Here is a 19,566-nt window from a genome sequence, read left to right as displayed (position 1 = left end):
GAGAGACACAGAGAGAGAGAGAGACAGAGAGAGACAGAGATAGACAGAGACAGACAGACAGACAGACAGACAGAGAGAGAGAGTTAGACAGAGACAGAGAGAGAGTCAGACAGAGAGAGTGACAGAGAGAGAGAGACAGACAGACAGAGAGAGAGAGAGAGACAGAGAGAGAGAGTCAGATAGAGAGAGAGAGAGAGAGACAGACAGACAGACAGACAGAGAGAATCAGCCAGAAATCCTCTTGTTGAATTGGGAACCATTATTCCCCAGCAGCTTTCTGTGGCCATCAGCTCCCAACAGACTGCTTTCGAAAACCAAACCAAACCAAACAGGAAAAAAAACCCTGAACTGGAAGAACTTTCATTGTACAAGTGTTTTTCAAAAAAAAACTTTAAAACTTTTTCAAGTAGATAGATCCAGAATATTAGAGCCTCAGCTTTTACAACCCCCTTGAAAAAAAATCCCAAAGACAATGGGTAAATAGCCAAGGTCTTTTCTGTGGGCTGGGGGAGTCCAGAACTAGAGGGGAATAAGTTCAGAGTGAGAGGGGAAAGATATAAAAGGGACCTGAGGGGCAACATTTTCACTCAGAGGGTGGTGGGTGTATGGAATGAGCTGCCAGAGGAAGTGGTGGAGGCTGGTACAATGACAGCATTTAAAAGGCAGTTGGATGGGTATGCGAATAGGAAGAGTTTAGAGGGATATTGGCCAACCGCTGGCAAATGGGACTAGATTGGATGTCTAGGTCAGCATGGATGAGTTGGGCCGAAGAGTCTGTTTCTGTGCTGTACAGCTCGATGGCTCTATGGTGACATCACCTGTGGAAGGAGCAGCATCATCAGAATGGTAATTGTGGGGTTTTGGAAATGGGTCTGGGTAGGATGCTCTTTGGAGACTCGATGGGCTAAATGGCCTCTTTTCAAGCTGCAGGGATCCTCTGATTTATAAACCTCCAATTCAAACCTGGGATCAGCATGAAATGATTATCAGTCATGGTGAGGGAAGGAGCCTGAGCAAGGAGAGGGCGCTCTGATAGCTTACGGTTTCAGATAAACCTGTTGGATGATAAACCAGAGGCGCATGAGTTTTGACTTTGTCTACCCCAATCCAACACCGGCACCTCCACATCTATCACAGTGAGAACAGCATCACCTTCACCTCAGTCCTAGCTGATCTTTCCTCATGATCCATGATCATTGAAACATATCAGATTCTGAAGGGGTTTGACAGGGTGAGAGAGTGTTTCTACCCTCCCCATGGGAGAGTCTAGGAGCAGAGGGCACAGTCTCAGAATAAAGGGGCATCAAATTCAGACTGAGATGGAGAGGAGTTTCTTCCTCAAAGGGTTGTGAGTCTTTGGAATTCCCTACCGCAGAGAGCCGCGGGCAGTCCTTGCGTATACTGAAGGCTGGTGAATTCCTGATCAAACGCGGAATCAAGGGAAAGGGCAGGAAAGTGGACATGAGGAATGTCAGAGCAGCTATTGATTGGTCGAACAATCTCAAGCAGCTGAACAGCCTCTTTTTCCCATTTCCCCCGGTCCTATGGTAGCAACAAGCCCACTGCCTGACCCGAAGAATCTCTAATCTCATTGTGACTTGCCCTTTGATGAACACGATCACCTCAGATTTCACCAGTGAGAATGACTTTCCTCTCGCAGCCGAAGGGAATGAAAGAATGACCCATGTACAAAACCAACGTCATCTATAAAATTCCATGCAAGGACTGCCACAAACACTATGTAGGACAAACAGGAAGAAAGTTAGCCACCAGGATACACAAACACCAGCTAGCCACAAAAAGACATGACCCTCTCTCCCTCGTAGCCCTACACACGAACGAAAAAAAAACACCATTTTGACTGGGACAACACATCTATCCTGGGACAGGCTAAGCAAAGACATGCCAGAGAATTCCTAGAGGCCTGGCACTCCAACCACAACGCCATAAACAAACACATAGATCTAGATACCATCTATCAACCCCTCAGAAAACAAACAGGAAATGACATCACCACAAATCGCAGGAACCCCACCCTGGAGAAAGATATAAATAGAAAGCAGGAGACAACAGCTTCGCTTCACTTGGAGGTCGCCACTGATGATGTTACCCAGCCAGGTAATGAAACGTCTGGATATTAAACCTACAGCTCAGCGAGCAAACCTACACCCTAAACCTCAACCTGAGCTACAAACCTTCACAAACCTTGCAGAATGACCTTTACTGTGCACCGATGTACCGGTGAAGAGACAGGGACTAGTTAAATTTTCCAATGTAGAATTTAGTTGTAATTTCTCAAATCAACTCTTTTGATCCTCGTTTCGTGAATATTGAATGCAGATCAGCTCACAGGCTTCATCTTGACTTGCCTGTTATCGTGTGCACCTTTAAGGAATTGCTTAGGTCATGAAATGGAAAGCATACAATGGCTGGCAGTCCATTCCACCCTCTGTGTGAAAATGTTGCCTCTCATGTCCCATTTAAATCTTTCCCCTCTCCTCTACTTCTGGACTCCCCCACCCCAGGGAAGAGACCTTGTCTATTTACTCTATCCATGCCCCTCATGATTTTATAAACTTCTATAAGGTCACCCCTCAGCCTCCGACGCTCCAGGGAAAACAGCCCCAGCCTATTCAGCCTCTCCCAGTAGCTCAAACTCTCCAACCCTGGCAACATCCTTGTAAATCTTTTCTGAACCCTTTCAAGTTTCAAACATCCTTCTTGTAGCAGGGAGAGGACAATTGAACACAGTATTCTAAACTTCAGTAAATACACTCCCTGTTTAATCTTTGTTCATAAAATAATCCCACCTTATCGGATCCATCCAAGTGAGCCTTTTCTGAACTGCCTCCAATGAAATAGTATCAGAGAATCCCTACAGCGTGGAAAGAGGCCCTTCGGCCCAGCAAGTCCACACTGACCCACTGATGAGTATCCCACCCAGACCCATTCCCCTACCCTATTATTCCACATTTCCCCTGACAAATGCATCTAACTGAACATCACTGGACACTATGGGACAATTTCCCAAGGCCAATCCACCCTAACCTACACATCCCTGGGCACTATGGGACAATTTAGCATGGCCAATCCACCCTAACCTGCACAATCCTGGGCGCTATGCGACAATTTAGCATGGCCAATCCACCCTAACCTGCACATCCCTGGGCACTATGGGACAATTTAGCATGGCCAATCCACCCTAACCTGCACATCCCTGGGCACTATAGGACAATTTCCCATGGCCAATCCACCCTAACCTGCACATCCCTGGGCACTATGGGACAATTTCCTATGGCCAATCCACCCTAACCTGCACATCCCTGGGCACTATCGGACAATTTCCCATGGCCAATCCACCCTAAACTACACATCCCTGGACACTATGGGACAATTTCCCACGGCCAATCCACCCTGGCCTGCACATCCCTGGGCACTATGGGACAATTTCCCATGGCCAATCCACCCTAACCTACACATCCCTGGGCACGATGGGACAATTTAGCATGGCCAATCCACCCTAACCTGCACATCCCTGGGCGCTATGGGACAATTTAGCATGGCCAATCCACCCTAACCTGCACATCCCTGGGCAGTATGGGACAATTTCCCATGGCCAATCCACCCTAACCAGCACATCCCTGGGCCCTATGGGACAATTTCCCATGGCCAATCCACCCTAACCAGCACATCCCTGGGCCCTATGGGACAATTTAGCATGGCCAATCCACCCTAACCTGCACATCCTTGGGCACTATGGGACAATTTCCCATGGCCAATCCACCCTAACCTGCACATCCCTGGGCACTATGGGACAATTTCCTATGGCCAATCCACCCTAACCTGCACATCCCTGGGCACTATCGGACAATTTCCCATGGCCAATCCACCCTAAACTACACATCCCTGGACACTATGGGACAATTTCCCATGGCCAATCCACCCTGGCCTGCACATCCCTGCGCACTATGGGACAATTTCCTATGGCCAATCCACCCTAACCTGCACATCCCTGGGCACTATGGGACAATTTCCCATGGCCAATCCACCCTAACCTGCACATCCCTGGGCACGATGGGACAATTTCCTATGGCCAATCCATCCTAACCTGCACATCCCTGGGCACTATGGGACAATTTAGCATGGCCAATCCACCCTAACCTGCACATCCCTGGGCACTATGGGACAATTTTCCATGGCCAATCCACCCTAACCTGCACATCCCTGGGCACTATGGGACAATTTCCCATGGCCAATCCACCCTGACCTGCACACCTTTGAACTGTGGGAGGATCTGTAGGAAACCTACACAGACACGGGGTAACTCAGCACAGTTGGCCGAGGGTGGAATCGAACCCATGTCCCTGGGGCTGTGAGTCAGCAGCACTGGCCACTGAGTCACCATGCTGATTATTTCCTGAAATGTGGTGACCAATCGTGCTCACATTTCTCCAGCTGTGATCTCCCCAGCCCCTTGTAGAGCTGCAGTAAGACTTGTCCTCCAACCCCCTTGGAATAAGAGCCAACATTCTGTGGCCCTTCTGGATTACGTGCTGCCCCTGTGCGCTTGCTTTCATGTACAAGTCCTGCCACACCCTGTTGTAGACTTCTCCAGCTTCTCCCCATTTCACTAAGAGCAGCAGACTCAGCTATAACCACGTGACTGCAAACATTGGACAATAGTTCTGCATGATGAGCAGAGCACCTGTGAGAGACATACATTTACAATGTCTGATCAGAGACCACTGTGGGCTGCGTGTAACATGATTGTTACTCAGGGATTGAAGTTGGTTTCAGCCACTGGGTGGAATCGGCTGTGTTTATCAGTCTTGCACATGCTTCCGCATTCTTTGAAAAGCCAGCAACATCTGGACTAACCTGGCCACCATCCGCTGGATGCACAACCAGCATTGTCCAGGTAACTGGTCACAGGGTCCTTCAATACTTTCACCTTGTCTGTCATGGCTCAGGTGTGCACATCCTCCCCTGGATACCCAGAACGTGTGCATTCACACCAAAGCTGACATCGCTATGGAGGCTGAACAGCTGATGTCCAGGCTTCAAACCACATCACAGGTGGTTTACCCAAGATGGCCGCCGAGTAGGACACTTCAGCCAGAGCTTGCGTGGTCTGCCCTTTCATCGTTTTCTTTTCCTTCCCTGTTTTGCCTCTTGTTTTGTTTCATTTTTCTTCTTTCGCATCCTGGTCTCCAGTCTGACTCCTAGCTTCCAGTCCATCTCCTGGTCTCCAGTCTGACTCCTAGCTTCCAGTCCATCTCCTGGTCTCCAGTCTGACTCCTAGCTTCCAGTCCATCTCCTGGTCTCCAGTCTGACTCCTAGCTTCCAGTCCATCTCCTGGTCTCCAGTCTGACTCCTGGCCTCAGCACAGACACGTTGAGGGGCCGGCCATGATGGCGTCCTGGCCTGGGACAGCTGTCTCTCAGCCTGGCATGGCCTCAGTGCTGTCACCTAATCTTGAGGTGATACCAGAACAATCTGCCAACCTCATAATCCTCAATGTCAAGCCCGAAGCAGAGTGGAGCCAGGGACTGGGTCAGACTGGAGCCAGGGACCAGGGCAGACTGGAGCCAGGGCCCGAGGCAGACTGGAGCCAGAGCCCTGGGCAGACTGGAGCCAGGGCCCGGGCAGACAAGAGCCAGGGCCCGGGGCAGACAGGAGCCAGGGCCCAGGGCAGTCAGGAGCCAGGGACCGGGGCAGACAGGAGCCAGGGACCAGGGCAGACAGGAGCCAGGGACCAGGGCAGACAGGAGCCAGGGACCAGGGCAGACAGGAGCCAGGGCCCGGGGCAGACTGGAGCCAGGGACCGGGGCAGACTGGAGCCAGGGCCCAGGGCAGACTGGAGCCAGGGACCGGGGCAGACAGGAGCCAGGGACCGGGGCAGACAGGAGCCAGGGATTGGGGCAGACTGGAACCAGGGCCCAGGGCAGACTGAGCCAGGGACCGGGGCAGACTGGAGCCAGGGACCGGGGCAGACAGGAGCCAGGACCCAGGACAGAGTGGAGACAGGGCCCGGGGGAGACAGGAGCCAGGACCCTGGGCAGACTGGAGCCAGGGACTGGGGCAGACAGGAGCCAGGAACCAGGGCAGATTGGAGCCAGGGACCGGGACAGACAGGAGCCAGGAACCTGGGCAGGCTGGAGCCAGGAACCTGGGCAGACTGGAGCTAGGGACCCAGACAGACTGGAGCCAAGGACTGGGGCAGACTGGAGCCAGGGACCGGGGCAGACTGGAGCCAGGGACCAGGGCAGACTGGAGCCAGGGCCGGGAGCAGACTGGAGCCAGGGCCTGGGGCAGTCAGGAGCCAGGGACCGGGGCAGACTGGAGCCAGGGACCCAGACAGACGGGAGCCAGGGACCCGGACAGACTGGAAGTAGGGACCGGCGCAAACTGGAGGCAGGGCCCAGTGTAGACTGGAGCCAGGGCCCGGAGGGGACTGGAGCCAGGGCCTGGTGTGGACTGGAGTCAGGGCCTGGTGTGGTCTTGAGGCAGGGACCGGTGTGGTCTTGAGGCAGGGACTGGTGTGGTCTTGAGGCAGGGCCCGGTGTGGACTGGAGGCAGGGCCCGGTGTGAACTGGAGACAGGGCCCGGTGCAGACTGGAGGCAGGGCCGAGTGTGGACTGGAGCCAGGGCCAGTGTGGTCTGGAGCCAGGGTCCAGTGCAATCCTGGAGGCAAGACCCGGTGCAGGCTGGAGCCATGACCCTGTGTGGACTGGAGCCAGTGCCCGGTGTGTACTGGAGCCAGGGCCCAGTGTGGACTGGAGCCAGGGCCCAGTGTGGACTGGAGCCAGGGCCCGGTGTGGAGTGGAGCCAGGGACCTGTGTGGCCTGGAACAAGGGCCTGGTGTGGACTGCAGCCAGGGCCCAGTGCGGTCTGGTGGCAGGGCCCAGTGCGGTCTGGTGGCAGGGCCAGGTGCAGACTGGAGCCAGGGCCCGGTGTGGACTGGAGGCATGCCCGGTGTGGACTGGAGGCAGGGCCCGGTGTGGACTGGAGGCAGGGCCCGGTGTGGACTGGAGCCAGGGCCTGGTGTGGACTGGAGCCAGGGCCCGGTGCACTCTGTAGGCACGGCCTGGTGCAGACTGGAGGTAGGGCCCCATGTGGACTGGAGCCAGGGCCTGGCTTGGACTGGAGCCAGGGCCCTGTGTGTACTGGAGCCAGGGCCCGGTGTGGAGTGGAGATAGGGCCTGGGGCAGACTGGAGCTAGTGCCCGGTGTGGACTGGAGCCAGGACCCAGTATGGACTGGAGGCAGGGCCCAGTGTGGTGTGGAGCCAGGGCCCGGGGCGGACTGGAGGCATGGCCCGGTGCGGAATGGAGGAAGGACCTGGTGTGGGCTGTAGCCAGGACCCAGTATGGACTAGAGCCAGGGCCCAGTATGTAGTGGAGACAGGGCCTGGGGCGGACTGGAGCCAGGGCGCGGTGTGGAGTGGAGAGAGGGCCCGGGGCAGACTGGAGGCAGGGCCCGGTGCGGAATGGAGGCAGGGCCCAGTGAGGACTGGAGGCAGGGCTTGGTGTGGACTGGAGGCAGGGCCTGGTGTGGATTGGAGATTCGGCCTGGTTTGGACTGGAGCCAGGGCCCAGTGTGGATTGGAGACAGGGCCCGGTGTGGACTGGAGGCGGGGCCCGGTGTGGATTGGATTTACGGCCTGGTGTAGACTGGAGCCAGGGCCCGGTGTGGAGTGGAGCCAGGGCCCAGTGTTGTCTGGAGCCAGGGACCAGTGTGGACTGGAGCTAGGGCTCGTTGCAGTCTGGAAGCAGGGCCCGGTGCGGACTGGAGCCAGGGCCGCATGTGGACTGGAGCCTGGGCCTGGTGTTGACTGGAGCCAGGGCCCGATGTGGACTGTAGCCAGGGCCCCGGGTGGTCTTGAGGCATGGCCCGGTGCGGACTGGAGACACGGCCAGGTGTGGACTGGAGGCAGGGCTCGGTGTGGAGTGGAGACACGTCCTGGTGTGGTCTGGAGCCAGAGCCTGGTGTAGTCTGGAGGCAGGGCCTGATGCGGTCTAGAGGGAGGGCCTGGTGCGGATTGGAGCCAGGGCCTGGTGTGGTATGGAGCCAGAGCCCGGTGCAGTCTAGAGGCAGGGCCTGGTTCGGACTGGAGCCAGGGTCTGGTGTAGACTGGAGCCAGGGCCCGGTGTGGACTGGAGCCAGGGCCCGGTGTGGAGTGGAGCCAGGGCCCAGTGTTGTCTAGAGCCAGGGCCTGGTGTGGACTGGAGGCAAGGCCCGGTGTGGATTGGAGATAGGGCCCGTTGTGGCCAGGAGGCGGGGCCCGGTGAGGATTGGAGACAAGGTAGTGTGGACTGGAGGCAGGGCCCGGTGTGGATTGGAGACAGGGCCCGGTGTGGACTGGAGCTTGGGCCCGGTGTGGACTGGAGGCAGGGCCCAGTGTGGACTGGAGGCAGGGCCCGGTGTGGACTGGAGGAAGGACCCGGTGTGGACTGGAGGAGGGCCCGGTGTGAATTGGAGCTTGGGCCCGGTGTGGACTGGAGGCAGGGCCCAGTGTGGTCTGGAGCCAGGGCCCGGTGTGGAGTTGAGCCAGGGCCCAGTGTTGTCTAGAGCCAGGGCCCGGTGTGGAGTGGAGGCAGGGCCCCATGTGGATTGGAGATAGGGCCCGGTGTGGACAGGAGGCGTGGCCCGGTGAGGATTAGAGACAAGGTAGTGTGGACTGGAGGCAGGGCCCAGTGTGGATTGGAGCCAGGGCCCGGTGTGGACTGGAGGCAGGGTCCGGTGAGGAATGGAGGCAGCGCCCAGTGTGGACTGGAGGCAGGGCCCGGTGTGGACTGGAGGCAGGGCCCGGTGTTGATTGGAGGCAGGGCCTAATGTGGTCTAGAGCCAGGGCCCGGTGCGGAATGAAGGCAGGGCCTGGTGTGGTCTGGAGACAGACCCCGGTGCGGAATGGAGTCAGGCCCCGTTGTGGACTGGAGGCAGGGCCCGGTGTTGACTGGAGACAGGGCCCGGTGTGGATTGGAGGCAGGGTCTGGTTTGGTCTGGAGACAGGGCCCGGTGTGGATTGGAGACAGGGCCCGGTGTGGACTGGAGGCAGGGCCCGGTGTGGATTGGAGATAAGGCCTGGTGTGGACTGAAGGCAGGGCCCGGTGTGGACTGGAGGCAGGGCCCGGTGTGGATTGGAGATAAGGCCTGGTGTGGACTGAAGGCAGGGCCCAGTGTGGATTGGAGACAGGGCCCAGTATGGATTGGGGTATAAGTGGCTGCATGATCTGGTTTGGAGGACTGCTGGTGTTGAGTTTTAATTCCGCATCACTGGCCATCCCATTTCCATTCTCCTATTTTCTCGGATCTTGTATCTGAAGGAGCTGCACCTAACTCCCTTTGTCATAAGGTGGCGCCATAAGTAACGGTCCATAAACCTTTCCCTCTGCTCACATGTGACAAAGCAGCTAAATCAATGCAGTTTAATTCACAGGAATGTGGCTCCGTTTGTGTTTGCTCTGCACCCCTTCCCAATTCCCTCTCTGCCTGACCGCAGTGAGCACACCAAGTGGAAGTATCTGAAAACTCAGAAACTTTCCGACTGTCGCTCAAAGTAATTTTTCTGTCTCGCTTCCATTTCGTTGAGTTTTCTTTCAAGACACAACTCCCCTATGTCAACTGAGGAAGCATCCTCGACACATCCATCTCTTCAAAAACTCGCAGGATTCCTCTCCTCCTCTTATAGATTAACCTCATCACGTATTCCTCACAAGACCACCCACCTATTCCAGCTATGAGTCTGTTAAACGTTCTCTGAACCTGTTCCAACACTATTGCATCCTTTATTTAAATAAGCTACCAATACAGATAGAGACTTTTCATAGGGACAGACCAATCGGCCCCTCCAGCCTATCCCACCACGCAATGTGATCATGAATGAGCTGGGACCTGACTCTATTTAGCCGCCTTTGGCCCATATCCCTCCCTGCGTAGGTGAAAGGGAGGGCTGCAGATGCTGGGGATCAGAGTCGAGAGTGTGGTGCTGGAAAAGCACAGCAGGTCAGGCAGCATCGAGGAGCAGGAGAGTCGACGTTTTGAGCATAAGCCCTTCATACCTTGGCTTAACAATAAATATCTATCTCACCTTTAAAACTAACAATGGATCCAGTATTCTCAACCACCCTCAGTATGTAGGAGTGCTGCCTAATGTCACCAGCCCTAGTTCTCAATCCAGGCTTGCTGGCTCTGGAACACACAAACAGTGGAAACAGTTGATCTTTGCCTGTCCTGTTGTTTCCTGTTAATACCTTCGATACTTTGATCAAATCACCCCCTAACCCTCAGAATTTGAGAGAAGGCAGGTCCATCGCTGAACCATGATCTCAATCGAATCTTGAGGTTGTCGGTGAGCTCACTGAGCTGCTGAGTTATTGTACAGACGTTCCATTACCACACTGGCTTACATCATCAGTCCAACCTCGGTGAGGCGCTGTTGTTCTGACCTGCTCTGGTTTTCCAGTCTGCTGGGGTGTGGGTCTCCCCTGCAGTAGTTTGTACACTGGGTCTATCTCTACATGCGTTTGTTGATGGCCTTTCTGGTTGAATGCCAGAACTTCCAAGAACTCTTGAGCATGTGTCTGCTTGGCTTGTCCCAGAATGATTATCTTGGTCCTAATTGAATTAATGGCTGTGCGTGCAGATGAGAGAGTGTGGATCATGCCCTTTGGTCATCAGTTGGCGTTTGTGAAGGCAGATGGCTAGTTTCCTTCCTATTTGTCTGATGGAGTGTTTGTTGCAGTTGTTGTAAGGGATTTGGTATACCACGTTGGTTCTAGATGTTGTAGCGATGGGTTCCTTTCTCCTGGTAGGTAGTTGGTGTCATGTAGTTGTTAGCTAGTTTGTTCCCATAATGTCTTATGGACCTAACAACCAGGTTATTAATTCTGAAATTTTCTTCATACAGGGTAGTGTGGCCCATGTGTTGGTGTACTCGAATCTAACCACGTGGAAGTAGTTACAAAATCACGCAACACCAGGTTATCGTCCAACAATCATATTTCGACCACTAGCTTACTCCACAACCACCTGATGAAGGAGCAGCGCTCCGAAAGCCAGTGCTTCCAAACAAACCTGTTGGACTATCAGCTGGTGTTGTGTGATTTTTAACATTCGACGAGAAAGTGAGGACTGCAGATGCTGGAGATCTGAGCTGAAAATGTGTTGCTGGAAAAGCGCAGCAGGTCAGGCAGCATCCAAGGAGCAGGAGAATCGACGGTTCGGGCATTACTGAAGAAGGGCTCATGCCCGAAACCTCGAGTCTCCTGTTCCTTGGATGCTGCCTGACCTGCTGCGCTTTTCCAGCAACAGATTTCAGCCCTGATTTTTAACATTGTCCACTCAGCATTTCCAAGTCACACAAAAGTAAGCAGTTTTCCCCAACTTGCACAGTTGGAGTGGAAACACTTACAACTTGCACTCACTTCAGGTCTCGAACACGATCCCCCTCCGTATCCTGAGTCACAAGATAACTTTCTCCAGAACTTGGACACAGCAGAACAGAACCAAGGTGCTGTACTTTGCAACAAATATCAAATCAACTGACTTTTTAACTTATTTATTGATTTCTCCATTTCTGTAAATAAGGTTTAGTACCTGGGTACTTTGTACCCAAGATGGAGTCATGTATGATGGCATTATATACCTCTCATTGTCCCCTTTACCCCGTACTCACGTTCACGTGAAAATAAAACCGAAATCTACATCAAAACCAACCTGCCTTCTCCCCTGGATACAAAAGATCTAATGGTACTATTCATCCTTCAACTCCTGGTCAATCTTCATCACTCCACAAACATCATCGATTTTCTGCTTTCATTGACATTATTGTCGAAGGGCGAGATGGAAATTGTGTATCTGGCCAGAGTACTCAGACCCCTTGGCATCATGGCAGCCCACAAACCCACCAACACACTAAAACAGCAGCTAATGAACTTGAAAGACCCCACACAGACAACAAGCAAAACTAATGTCATTAACACAAAATACCGTGCAAGGACTGTAACAAACACTAAATTTGACAAACAGAAAACTAGCCATCAGGAAGCATGAACACCAACTAGCCACAAAAGGACATGACCCTCTCTCACTAGTATCCTCACATATGGATGAGGAAGGACACCACTTCAAGTGGAATAACACAGCCATGCTCGGACAAGCCAAACAAAGACACGCACGAGAATTCCTAGAAGCATGGCATTCCAATCGGAACTCTATCAACAAACACTTTGACTTGGATCCTATTTACCACCCCCGGAGAAAAAGAACAGGAAATGACGTTGCCACAGGAAATGACGTCACCAGTGTAAATGACATCACCGACCCAAGGAAACCCAAACACGTAAATAGAAAGCGGGCTATGCCACCAGTGCTTCGTCTGGAGGCCCACTGAAGATGTTACTGAGTAGGGTGACAAAATGTCTGAAACCGAACCTTCCAGCTCAGCGAGCAAACCTACATCCAGAACCTCAACCTGAGCTACAAATCGTCTCAAAACTCACGAGAAACATCATATAGTTCCAGGAGAAGCCCTTCAAACCTGTATTGCCAAAGTGCACTCAATCTACACCACACAAAAACATACAAACTCGGAACAGGAGTAGGCCGTCTGGCCCTTTGAGCCCGCTCTGCCATTCAATAGGATCATGGCTGATCTTCTCATGGCCTCAGCTCCACCCGCTCACCGTAACCCTGAATCCCTTTACTGTTCCAAAATCAATCTCTCTTTGGTTTAAAAGCAGCCAACGAGGAAGCCTCTGCTGCTTCCCTGGGCAGGGAATCCCACAGATTCACAACCCTCTGGGTGAAGAAGTGCCTCGTCAATTCAGTCCGAAATCTGCTCCCTCTTATTTCGAGGCTAGGCCCCTCCCGAGTTCGAACCTCACCTGCCATTGGAAACATCCTCCCTGCTTCTATCTTATCTATTCCCATCATGATATTATATCTGTCTATAAGATCCCCCACATTCTTCTAAATTCCAATGAGGAGAATCCCACTCTACTCAGTCTCTCCTCATAAACCAACTCCCTCAACTCTGGGCTCAACCTAGTGAACCCCCTCTACACCCCCTCCAGTGCCAGTACATCCTTTCTCAAGTAAGGAGACCGAACCTGTGCACAGTATTCCAGGTGTACCTGCATTAGTCCGGCATTTGGTCCATCTGGGTCCATTCCTGATGAAGGGCTTTTGCCCAAAAAGTCAATTTTCCAGCTCCTCGGATACTGCCTGACCTGCTGTGCTTTTCCAGGACCACTCTAATTTTGACATCTCAAGTGCTCATCCAAGTACTTTTGCGGGTTGTGAGGTCTCCCATCTCAATTATCCTCCCAGATCCCCCACCTCACATTATGTTCCATCTCCTGGGATTTTGCTGACTTGATTAACCTGTTTCTATCCATGTGCAGACTCTATTCTGCTGTGCACCCAATATCTCAATAACAAGCTTCATTGTTCTGTCATACAGTCATCGAGTCATAGAGATGTACAGCATGGAAACAGACCCTTCAGTTTATCTCATCCATGCCGACCAGATATCCTAACCTCATCTCGTCCCATTTGTCAGCACTTGGCCCATATCCCTCCAAACCCTTCCTATTCATATACCCATCCAGATGCCTTTTAGATGTTATCATTGTACCAGCCTCCACCACTACCTCTGGCAGCTCATTCCATACACACACCCCATCCTCTGTATGAAAACGTTGCCACTTAGGTCCTTTTTATATCTTTCCCCTCTCGCCCTAAACCTATGCCCTCTAGTTCTGGACTCCCCCACCCGAGGGAAAAGACCTTGCCTATTTATCCTATCCATGCCCCTCATGATTTTGTAAACCTCTGTAAGGTCATCCCCTCAGCCTCCGACGCTCCAGGGAAAACAGCCCCAGCCTGTTCGACCTTTCCCTGTAGCTCAGATCCTCCAACCCTGGCAACATCCTTGAAATCTTTTCTGAACCCTTTCAAGTTTCACAACATCTTTCCGATAGGAAGGAGACCAGAATTGCACACAATATTCCAACAGCGGCCTAACCAATGTCCTGTACAGCCGCAACATGACCTCCCAATTCCTACACTGACTGATAAAGGCATGCATAAATTTTGAAAGACTAGGATTCTTCCTATTGACAGAGCAGTAATCTCGTGTTAATCAGGATCATTACCATCCACAGGCATTTTCATGGGAAAAGTGCACTGCTGGGAGAGGCTATCTCGCGACAGCTCACTTGGTCAGACCAACTCGTGTTCTGTCTCAGCTGCAGTTCCGGTATTAACCCAATTTATGCAAAACTGACAGTGAAATAACATTCCTCCTTCGTGGACTGACAACTTCCCAAGTGATTGACTCCCTCTCCTGCTCCCCCCCCCCCCCCTCCAGTGGCTGCATTCACATCTGTCCCTGTGTCTACCTGTCGTGGTGAGCATACAGGGTGAGTTCTTACAACACACCCAGGATTGGATCAGAGCGCAAATCAGTTGATCCACAAGCCCAGTCTGCAGTAAATAAAGATCTCAATACCTTCCTGAGGAAGTTGCATTTTCCGTTCAGTCTTCCTCTTAACTCAAACATGAAATTGGCGATTACTCTGTTTTTACTGTCCAGCGTCTGGCTCGATGTGAACACCATGACTCGGGGTAAGTGTTAGTTTTGTCGTGTGAAACATTAATAGATTTCAAACTGCGTAGATCCCTCGATGTGCTGTGCTGTAGAGATGATGACTGCCCCATAGAATCAAAAATGTTACTGCCCAATCTCCGAATTTCTTTAGCCCCTTCATTTCTGCCTCTCGCTGCGATTTCTTCCAGCCTCACGATGCTGTAATGTTCTTGGCCACTTCTGGCCTTTGCAGACTTGTTCCTCCAACTCTGCCACCCTACCCACCTACTTTTATGGAGATGGTTTCAGTTGGACTTCAATTGATGGAGCAGCAATGGGCTCAGTTAAAATCCATCTGATTGTTTAATTGTTTTCTTCAGTGGAAGATTGTTTCAATTTGATAATCATCACAAAAGAGTTTGATGTGAATTTTACCACCTGTTTGAGAAATAAAATGTTCCCTGTGTTTTTTTAAATTTCAATTGCAAGTCCAATTTCGGTGCTACTTAATATTCAAAGCAGAGTTGCGAACTCCCTCTTGACAAGATAAAGGACAGCAGTCTATTTTTGGAACGTAAGTCCAGGATGCCAACCCTCCATGGACAATAATATATTGAGTGGTTGACATGTGAAAGAAAACTGAAAGAAGTTGGATAATGAAAAAAAGTAGAAAATCGAACACTGCCAGAATAGTGATTGGAAAGCAAGTACAAGTATTATCTTAAGGAGCATTCTTTAGGGAGTGCTGTTTACAATCCTTTTGCATCTCCATGTGGAATATGCCAGTGTTGTGGGGCAGTACAATGTAATGTGAATGATTTTTAAGAGAGTGTTTAATAGACTGGAACAGACACCAGATGTCACACACGGTGTTTACGATCATGTATAAGGGAGTGTTGATTCTTATCCCAGGAGCTCAGTCCAGACTCCAAGCCCTGCGCGAGAGTTAATGAATGAGATCACCCAACATTAACAATGCAAGGACCAATAATTCTGCAGATCTTATTCGCTTTCTTCCATTTCTTTGCAATTGTCTGTGTTCCAGGTGAGGAGATCTTCCCCGTTACTGAATGTGGTGTTTATAGTTCTGTCTGTGTTTTATGGTGAGATATTTGATGGATTACTTTGGAACCGAGATGTGGGTGGACTGCTTGAAGGAGTGACCTTGGGGAAGCTGCAGTGCCATTTTGCTGGAATGTTACCAGGAATGAGAATCTTCAGTTGTATGGAGAGAGGAAAGAGGCTGCCCAGTGTTATTACAACTGAACATGATGAAGGTGGGTATAGGGACCATGGGCAGAGTAAACCCTAAACCTGAAGACCATTTCCCTTGAGCCTGCTTCACCAATAAATCGGATCTTGGCTGATCGGAAATTCCTCACATCCTGCTCTTTCTCTGCAATCCTTGATTTCCCCGACTGACCAAAAAAATCCAAAATGAAGGATGAGAAGATGGCTGTAGGAGCTGCTCCATTTTGAGGTATTTTAGGTGTTGGAGGTCACTTCCTCGAATTCCTGGAGCAGAAATTACTGTTTTGTATGCTGTTGCATTGTTTTGGAACTTTGGGGAAAAAAAAACCCTCAAAAAACAGCACTTTCAAAAGACAGAAAGACAGACAAAAGGCAGCGAACACATTGTCAGTGAGGGAGAGAGGTAACTGGCCCAGCAGTGAATCTGCACAGTTGCTACCTTTGCTGTTTGAGTTCCTGTATCTCTGGACATCAGAATTGCTCGAGGAAAAAGTTTAAAAAGTGAAATTCACAGCTGACCTTGAAGGAACCTATGTGGGAGAGCTCACAGCACAGGAACAGATAAGTGCATAGTTTTCAATGTGTAATCTTGCTATATGGTTGCTGTACTGAATAGAATGGGTTCTTTCTTGATTTTTAATTTTATTGAAATCTGCCTCTTGATTAAATTTTTAAAATATAAACCAGAAGTACTAAGTTAGCCTGGAGCACTGTTTTTGTTTAGAGCAAACAGATAATGCTATTTTCTGGATCTATTGATTGTGAAGGAGCAAAGATGATCTTTTTTAGAGTTACATGCTCATCCTGTCAGATGTGGGAGTTTAGGGAGAGTTTCCATGTTACTGATTATTTTGTCTGCAGTAAGTGTGCTTGGTTGCCAATTCTATCAGATCGCATGGATTGGTTGGAGCAAAAGTTAGAGGTAATGAGGAATTTACAAGAGCTAGAGGGTGTGATGGATGACAGTTATAGGAAAGGAGAAAAACGGCAGATACAGTCAAATGGATGGGTTAACTCCAGGAAAGCTAGGAGGGGTAGTGCAGGTAGTGCAAGAGTCTCCTGTGACTATCCCCATTTCAAACAAGTATGCTGTTTTGGAAAATGGAGGGGGTGATGGACTCTCAGGGGAACGTAGCATGAAAGCCCAGTTTCTGATATTGAGACAGGCTATAATGCAATGAGGGGTAAGTCGGGTTCCAAGCAATCAATTGCGATAGGGGAATGTACAGTCTAAGGCACGGACAGACATTTCTGTGGCCAGCAGCAATAAATCAGAATGGTGTGTTGCCTCCCTGGTGCTAGGATAAAGGATGTTGAAGAGAGGGTGCAGAATGTTCTCAAAGAAGAGAGGGGCCCGGCAGGATGTCATTGTACACATTGGGACCAACGACATAGGATGGGAAAATGATGAGATTCTGAAGGAAGAATGTATGAAGTTGAGCAGAAATGTTTTAAAAAAATGAGGTCCTTGAGAGTGGTAATATCTGGAATACTCCCGGTGCTACGAGCTAGTGAGAGTAGGAGTAGGAGGAGAGAGCAGATGAAGTCATGGTTGAGGAACTGGTGCATGGGAGAAGGTTTACACTTTTCAATCATTTGAATCTCTTCTGGGGTAGAAGTGAACTGTACAAGAAGGATGCATTGTACCTGAATTGGAAGGGGTCAAATATACTGACAGAGAGATTTGCTAGAGCTGCTCAGGAAGATTTAAACTAGTAAGGTGGCGGGGGGGTGGCAAGGGTGGTAGTAAGGTAGCATCACACCCTCTAGCTCTTGTAAATTCCTCATTGCCTCTAATTTTTGCTCCAATCAATCCATGCGATCCAATAGAATTGGCAACCAAACACACTGCAGACAAAATACTCAATAACATGAAAACTCTCCCTCAAGTCCTCCAGCCGACAGGTTGAACATGTAACTCTACAAAAGACCATCTTGCAGATAATGCATTGAGAACTTTAATCTCCCATCATCCATCAGCATTCCATTCAAATCAAATTCAGAATGCTAGGATAGGCATAACATCTGTCATTTGCTCTGGATGTGAAATCAAACACCTCATGCGGTTTGCCACATGGTCATTTCACCTTCACTCTCTTCTTCGTCAAGAATATATTGGCTAGAATTTGTAATCATTCACTCAGTGCATATTTATCTTGTTATACAAAGGAGAGTTCTGTGTGGAATCAATTAGAATGAGGCAGTTTTGTCCAACTTATAACTAGCTCATCCCAATTGCATGTTGAGGATTTATAACTCCCATTCAGTTTAGCTTTCTCCCCCTACTCAGTTGTTTTGGTTCAATTGTTTGCATCAGTTGAATTTCAAAATTCTGTGTTCAGAATTAACTCCAGAATTTCAGCACAATTCTAAACTTTGCCCTGCTGAGCAGTACTGATGGTGTGCTAGTCAGTCTGAGATGCTGATTCCACATGCGGTATCAAGCCAACACAGCTTCTGCCTGCTTTATTGGATATTAAATATCCCAAGGCACCAGTAATACTTGGTTTCCTTACCGATCCCTCTCCCTCAATCAGCATCACACAAAAAATTAACAGCAACTATCTATAATTCTGGCTGTGGGAACTTGGTCAATCTTGGTTATGCCCTTCCTTAATTACAAAATTTATCATTTCTAAGACATACACCGTAGATGATAAAGTATTTCTGGGCATCTGGTGGTTATCCATTTAAAACCCTTCTTGTACTTCTTGCTGTAACTGTCCCTGTCCTGTTTTTGATATTGATGCCTACAGCAGCAGTGAAGGTTCATGATCCCACATGTCAAATAATTTTTCAATGTCTCTTCCAGCTAACCTAATGACGATTGTGATTCTCTCTCGTGGAAAGTGTGGCATCACCAAAGGTATATCCACCTACCTCATTTCCATGGCAACAGCAGATCTTCTCGTCATTGTATTCAGTGTAATACTCACAACACTTGGTTTCAAATATTTCCCAGTTTCCTTCCTGTTTTACACAACGGTGTGCAGTTTTAACATCATCATGGGCTATGCTGCTATTGACTGCTCCGTCTGGTTGACCATCGCTTTCACCATTGATCGCTTTGTGGCCATTTGTTGCCACAATCTGAAAGCCAGGTATTGCTCTGCCAGAACAGCAGCCTCAGTGGTAACCATTGTCTGGTCAGTGAGCATTTTGAGAAACATTCCATTTTACTACAAATTCCAATCTTTGGGCACATGGGGTGGTGTGCCCTGGGGCTGTGGCATCAGACCAGAGTTCTTCATCTTGCCAGGATGGCTGGTGTTTTTCTGGATCCACCATCTGCTGAACCCATTGATCCCTTACCTCCTGATCCTGCTGTTCAATGCTCTGACCATCAGGCACATTGTCTTGGCAAATCGGGCACGCAGGGGTCTCCGCGCTCCCAGTAACAGGGACCAGAGAGGAGATGCAGAGATGGTCAACAGGCGGAAATCCATCATCCTGCTGTTTGTTGTCTCGGGCAGTTTTATATTATTGTGGATGACCAAGGTCAGTGTTTTCTTACTGATGGAGATTACTAACGCCCATTTGTTTCGAAGTTATGACCATCCTGTTATGATTGCTGACATATCTGGGACTATGCTCTTCTACCTGAGCTCCTGTACAAACACTGCCCTTTATGCCCTGACCCAGAGTAAATTCAGAGAGGAGCTGCAGAGGGCTCTGAAATACCCCTTCACTCTCATCAGTGAATGTATCCCTACATCAAAATAA

The 19,566-nt window shown here is 50.2% G+C and overlaps 1 protein-coding gene across 1 annotated transcript; it reads left to right on the top strand.

Moving 5' to 3' along the window:
• The first annotated feature begins 14,620 nt into the window (after window positions 1-14,620).
• On the top strand, window positions 14,621-19,566 carry LOC148139406 (putative G protein-coupled receptor 139). Its single transcript, XM_087980935.1, has 3 exons — window positions 14,621-14,630; window positions 16,073-16,090; window positions 18,656-19,566. Exons 1-3 carry the CDS (start codon window positions 14,621-14,623, stop codon window positions 19,564-19,566), a joined length of 939 nt encoding a protein of 312 aa, XP_087837061.1.

The sequence above is a fragment of the Chiloscyllium plagiosum genome, unplaced genomic scaffold, assembly GCF_037043375.1.
Source record: "Chiloscyllium plagiosum isolate Xiang-an unplaced genomic scaffold, Cpla_swu_hap1 HiC_scaffold_38, whole genome shotgun sequence".
NCBI classification, from domain to species: Eukaryota; Metazoa; Chordata; class Chondrichthyes; order Orectolobiformes; family Hemiscylliidae; genus Chiloscyllium; species Chiloscyllium plagiosum.
Note: the sequence above shows the minus strand (reverse complement) of the source record. Positions and strands in the feature narration are given on the sequence as shown.